This window comes from Mandrillus leucophaeus, unplaced genomic scaffold, assembly GCF_000951045.1.
Source record: "Mandrillus leucophaeus isolate KB7577 unplaced genomic scaffold, Mleu.le_1.0 Scaffold305, whole genome shotgun sequence".
Classification (NCBI taxonomy): domain Eukaryota; kingdom Metazoa; phylum Chordata; class Mammalia; order Primates; family Cercopithecidae; genus Mandrillus; species Mandrillus leucophaeus.
The window spans coordinates 1576116-1582167 of NW_012103199.1; the positions used below are offsets into that span (position 1 = coordinate 1576116).

The 6052-nt window shown below is 51.3% G+C and overlaps 1 protein-coding gene across 1 annotated transcript in view; it reads left to right on the forward strand.

Annotated features, from left to right (window-relative positions):
- Positions 1-6052, forward strand: part of SSU72 (SSU72 RNA polymerase II CTD phosphatase homolog (S. cerevisiae)) — a 78164-nt gene that overhangs the window by 37738 nt on the left and 34374 nt on the right. Inside the window, exon 3 of the mRNA XM_011987256.1 lies at positions 2740-2883. Coding sequence (XP_011842646.1) covers positions 2740-2883 — 144 coding nt within the window. The remainder of the gene's footprint in view (positions 1-2739; positions 2884-6052) is intronic.

Genomic DNA, 6052 nt, shown 5'->3' on the forward strand with positions numbered 1-6052 from the left:
GGCGCCAAACTAACTTTTTTCATGCAACTTGTTGTGACAAACTTAAGTATGGTTGTCAGAGATGACGGAAGAATTTTCTGATCTTACCCGCACTCTGCTCAATGTGTGCGTGGGTGACGTGTGTGGCAGTGCAGCAGGGTGCTCTCGGGCTCTGTCGCTTCCTCTACTTATCTTTGGAGGTGTGTGTGGAGCCACACGGCCTGTCGTACCCCATGGATGGATGTTCAGCTTATCTGTTCGTCTGTGGCTGTGGAAGGCCAGCAGCGGACATTCTGGAGGCAGCCACGTTGCGAGGCACATGTGTGTTCATAGGGTGGGTTTCTAGAGGCCAGTGTCTGAGAAAGGCACAGGTGGTTTTCACTTGCTGGGTGTTGCCCCATTATCCACACAGAGGCTGGTTACACTCCAGCAGCCCCTCTGCCTGAGGTTTTCCTCCCTTGTGACACTGTGACTCATTCAACAGTCAATAAAATTTTTTTTTTTTTTTTTTTTTTGAGACAGGGTCTCGCTCTTGTTGCCCAGGCTGGAGTGCAGTGGCGCGATCTCAGCTCACTGCAACCTCCATCTCCCGGTTTCAAGCGATTCTCCTCCCTCAGCCTCCCAAGTAGCTGGGACTATACAGGCGCCTGCCACCACGCCCAATTAATTTTTTGTATTTTTAGTAGAGACAGAGTTTCACCATGTTAGCCAGGATGGTCTTGATCTCCTGACCTCATGATCCCCCCTCCTTGGCCTCCCAAAGTGCTGGGATTATAGGCGTGAGTCACCATGCCCAGCCTTACTTTTCTTTTTTTAAAAATAATGTGGAACTCCTCATGCGTTTGTGTGTCATTCTTGCTCAGGAGCGAAACAGCGGCACCTTTCTGAACAAGGATGACAGGCCTGTGAGAGGAGTTTAGTGTTCATGGAAGTGTGTGTGCGCCCTGCGCCAGGCAGATTCCTTCAGATGCAGACCTTTTTTGATTTATAAATAAAGCTAGGATGAGAAGTCTGTATTTTTTAGATAATTATAAGTATCACTTGTGACTTTAAAAGAACACGTGTTCTGTACCAAACTAACTTTTTTTGTTGTGTTTTTGAGACAGAGTCTTGCTCTGTTGCCCAGGCTGGAGTGCAGTGGCATGATCTTCAGTTTCTGCAACCTCTGCCTGCTGGGTTCAAGCGATTCTCCTGCTTCAGCCTTCCGAGTAGCTGGGGTTACAGGCGTGCACCACCACGCCCAGCTAAATTTTTTTTTTTTTTTTAGTAGAAATGGAGTTGGGGTTTTGCCTCTTGGCCAGGCTAGTCTGAAACTCCTGACCTCGGGTGATCCACTTGTCTCAGCCGCCCACAGTGCCTGGATTACAGGTGTGAACCACCATGCCCGGCGCCAAACTAACTTTTTTCATGCAACTTGTTGTGACAAACTTAAGTATGGTTGTCAGAGATGACGGAAGAATTTTCTGATCTTACCCGCACTCCATCAGCGTTTGGAGACGATCTTTCTCCTGGTGTGAACTGCAGTTCATTGCTGGCAGTTGACACGTTTCCTGTTCAGCTCTTTTCTCCAGTTGATTAGGAAAAGTGTTTGGTCAGTTTCCTCACCTGTGACTAGGAAGCCCGAGGTGCGAGCGCCGTCGGACCCATTGCAGCGTCTGTTCTCTGCCTGCAGCACCCCTGAGCCTGTGTGACTCCTTTGGGTGTTGGGTGTCGGTTCCCATGGTGGCAGCATCCTGGGGGTGTCGGGAAACTGGGAGAGACAGTTTCCTGTGGTGGAGCGGGCAGTTGGACCTTTACAAGTCCCTTAGGAATCCTGTGAACTTGGATCCTCCAAAGCCAGGACGTTGGTCGATGGCCAACATGTTCTGATGAAATCTTCCCCAAGTCCACATCAGTTAGTCCTTTCAGTTTAAAGTAAAGCCTTAAACAAGCTCTGATGTTCAGATGTGCCTTTGTAATGGTCAGTTCTGGTTTGGTTGCTTTTGTGCAACTTGCTACAGAATTTTTATTTACTTATTTGAGACAAGGTCTTGCTCTGTCGTCCAGACTGGAGTGCAGTGACGTGATCTCGGCTTACTACAGCCTGCTCGGGCTCAGGCAGTCCTCCCACCTTAGCCTCCCGAGTAGTTGGTACCACAGGCACATGCTACCATGCCTGGGTGATTTTTAAATTATTTGTAAGACAAGGTCTTGCTGTGTTGCCCAGGCTGGTCTCAAACTCCCGGGCTCAAGCGATTGTCCCACCTCGGCCTCCCAAAGTACTAGGATACATGCCTGGCCCAAAATACTTTAAATATTTAATTTGATTCAGGTTTTTGTTTTGTTTCGTTTTGTTTTTTTGAGATGGAGACTTGCTCCATCACCCAGGCTGGATGCAATGGCGCGATCTCAGCTCACTGCAGCCTCCGCCTCCTGGGTTCAATTGATTTTCCTGCCTCAGCCTCCCAAGTAGCTGAGGTTGTAGGCAGTCACCACCACACCTAGCTGATTTTTATATTTTTAGTAGAGACAGCGTTTCACCATGTTGGCCTGGCTGGTCTTTATCTCCTGACCTCGTGATCCGCCCGCCTCAGCCTCCTAAAGTGCTGGGATTACAGTCACGAGCCACCACGCCCAGCCTAGATTAAAAATTTTAAGATATGTTCTCTACTATGAGCCAATGAAATTACTCGTTTTCCTTCTTTCCCATTTCCTATCCCTTGCTTTTGGAGTTTTGTGTCTTAGTGTGACTGTGACTCTTTCTCTCCTTTTGTCTTTCAGCAAACGGGGATTCAGCGTCCGATCCTTTGGAACAGGGACTCACGTGAAGCTTCCAGGACCAGCTCCCGACAAGCCCAATGTTTATGATTTCAAAACCACATATGACCAGATGTACAATGATCTTCTTAGGAAAGACAAAGAACTGTATCCCAGCGGGTTGCCCTTTAAAAACCCCCCGTGTGGTCCTTCCTGGAAGGTGTTACGTGTGGCTCGGGCACGGGAGGCGTGTCACCCTGTGCAGTGCACACACTGGCTCCTCCTGTCTTTGCGAGAACTTGGTTTCTATTCCTGGTGCACATCGGATCGTCCACGGGTTAGTTCCAGTGCCACCCATGGCATTAGGCGTGGTGAGGCGCACAGACATGGTGTGGGGTTCACATTGACGTGGTCCAGCAGAGGGTTGTGACATAGCATGAACCAGGGATGCTTAGGTGAGGAGGTGGAACCCACAAAATCCCATTGCTTTTCACACTTCAGGGCTGCCCCGTTATTTCCTTTGCCAGGTAGGTGTGCGTGCATATGTGTGTGTGTGCGCGCATGCGTGCATGTCTGATACACACCGGGCTGCTTCACACATCTGGTGAGGTCCTTAGAGGGTCAGATAAAGAAGAGGGCCGAGCTTGCTACCCAAGCTGTTAGAAGAAATAATGGGAGAGAACGTTCCTTCATTTCGGGAGGACACAGAGCAGACTGGTCTGCCACTAAGACTCCTGTAGAGAGAAGAGTATTCAAGTAGATTCTGATGGAGGCAACACCAGTTGCATAATGGTTGTGACGATCGGTGCCCAGGTTTTTGACCAGGCATTTCATGGTTACCCCCATGCTAATGAAAAGTTTCTGGATCTCCTTTTGTGACAGTGAGTGCTTTGTAGTTCTCACAGCGGAGGCCGTACGTATTCCAAATGGAAAGAGAATGAGGCGTCAAGTGCACAACCTTTTGTCTTCATGTTGGCACTGCTGCCATTCCTGCCCTCGCCCAACATTGTCTTCATATTGGCACTCTTGCCATCCCCACCCGTTCCCAACAGGGTCTCACTCTCACCCCAGCTGGAGTGCAGTGGCGAGATCTTGGCTCACTGCAGACTCACTGCAGCATTCGCCTCCCAGGTTCCAGCAATTTTCCTGCCTCAGCCTCTCAGGTAGCTGGGATGACAGGCGCCGCCACCACACCCGGCTAGTTTTTGTATTTTTAGTAGAGACGGGGTTTCACCATATTGGCCAGGCTGGTCTTGAACTCCTGACTTCAGGTGATCCACCCTTCTCAGCCTCCCAAAGTGCTGAGATTATAGGCGTGAGCCACCGTGCTTGGCCCTACTCTTGTTACCTTGTTTTTTTTTTCTTTTTTTAAATGGAGTCTTACCCTGTTGTCCAAGCTGAAGTGCAGCGGCTTAATCTCGGCTCACTGCAGCGTCCCCCTCCCAAGTTCAAGCGATTCTCTGCCTCAGCCTCCCGTTGTAGTTGGGATTACAGGCACCCGCTACCATGCCTGGCTAATTTTTGTATTTTTAGTAGAGATAGGGTTTCACCAATTTGACCAGACTGGTCTTGAACTCTTGACCTCGTGATCCACCCGCCTCGGCCTCAAAGTGTTGGGATTACAGGCGTGAGCCACCGTGCCTGGCCTCTTGCAATTTTTAATAAGCTAAAAAAAAATTCTTATACACAGGTAGATTAATTAGGTAGCTAGGAAGGGCCCCTGAAGGTCTTTCTAGCAAAACTTAGAACTGGATCCTAGCCGTCACTGCACCTTCTGCCCTCCCTGCTGTCCTCTGTCAGTTACAGTTAAAAGGTGGTGGGTGAGGACGCTGGGCAGAGTCCAGGGCATCTGCTGTCAGCTCCCAAGCCCAGCCTGCCTGCTGAGCCATCTGGGCGTGCCGCAGTGGAGAGTGTGGTGCTGGGAGCCATCCTGGTGGCAGACGTGGGCTCACTGTGAGTCGGTGTAAGTCCCGGGGGACCGTCAGCAGCACGTCCTGCTGCCCCTGTCTCTGCAGAAGCCCTGGTACCCCGCGTGTGGAGAAACCTCCCTGAGGATTTCTGAGGAACTGTCAGTAGGCCGTGTCCTCGTCTGCCCCGTGTGGAGCACAGCTCCAACGTGGCTCTGCTCCCGTCGTGGGCTGAGGAGGACGGAGCAGGTCGGGCTGTGACGTGCCCTTTGTGCGAGCTCCCGGTCCATGCTGTCTCCACTCCTGAGCCTTACGGCGATGGGTGACCACAGAGCCCTTTCCAAGAGTCTGGTTTAGGGCTGGGTCTTCCCGTCGCCCTGGCGGAGGCTTTTGTCTCATATCATGATTCACATTAAACTCTGATGTGCCATGAAGCTTACCCTGAGATCCTGTTTTTGAAAATTACTCTTCAGTTAGCACTGTTCATTTTTAAATTCTTGTATTCAGTAAGAGAAAGAAAAGCAGATAGTGATGCACGTCCTCACACTCCCTTGATTGGTGTACGCTCAGCCCTTCATGTCAGCCCACTGTGACCTCCTGGGTTCTGGACCTGGAAAGTACTTGCCACGTTCTGCGAGGACTGAGTCCAGCTTCAGCAGACTCATCCGGAAGGACTTGCTATAGGGAGAGAATGAGCCTGTCTCTGGTCATTCTAGAAGAAGGAGCTGAGCCCAGTGTCCCAGAATTTGGAAGCTCCTCCTTTACAGAGGAACTGTAGGGGTTGGTGGTCTCCCAGGAAGCATCCGCCCAGAAGAGCCCCGCGTGCGTGCGTGCGCTCTAGGTGTGTGGTGGGGAAGGAGTGGCAGCAGGGGTGCTGTGGCCATGGGGGTGGCGCTGGGACATTGTAAGCCACAGGCTCTGCCTTGGGGACCTCTTGTGGGAAGCCGTCGCCTGTGGTGGCCCCTGAGGAGGTGCTGGGAGGAGCGTGCCTTCATCGCCTTGCTTACTTCGCTCAGGGGGCAAAAGGTGCAGAATGGTGAGCCTGCCACTTAGCTAAAGCTCTTCCACATGTTGCCCTCGGCCTGGAAAGGAGTGAAGTCCCCAGGCTGTTCCCTGTGGACATGAGCACGATGCCGGGTAGGGCCTCAGGGGTGTTGAGATACGCAGGTCGGAGGGACCCCGATAGCGTTTCCTGGTTAGTGATGGGGGCAGAGGGCCTATGGGAAGTAACTGTTGCAAGTGAGAGCCCCCAAAGCAAATCTGCCCCCCAGCAGCTAGTGTGTTGGCAGAAGTCATGGCTGTAGACTGCAGTGGAAGCAAGAAGGGGTTTCAAACTGCAGTGGAAGCAGATCTTAAGGTCAGAAGTTTGAGACCAGCCTGGCCAGCATAGTGAAACCCCGTTTCTACTAAAAACACAAAAATTAGCCAGG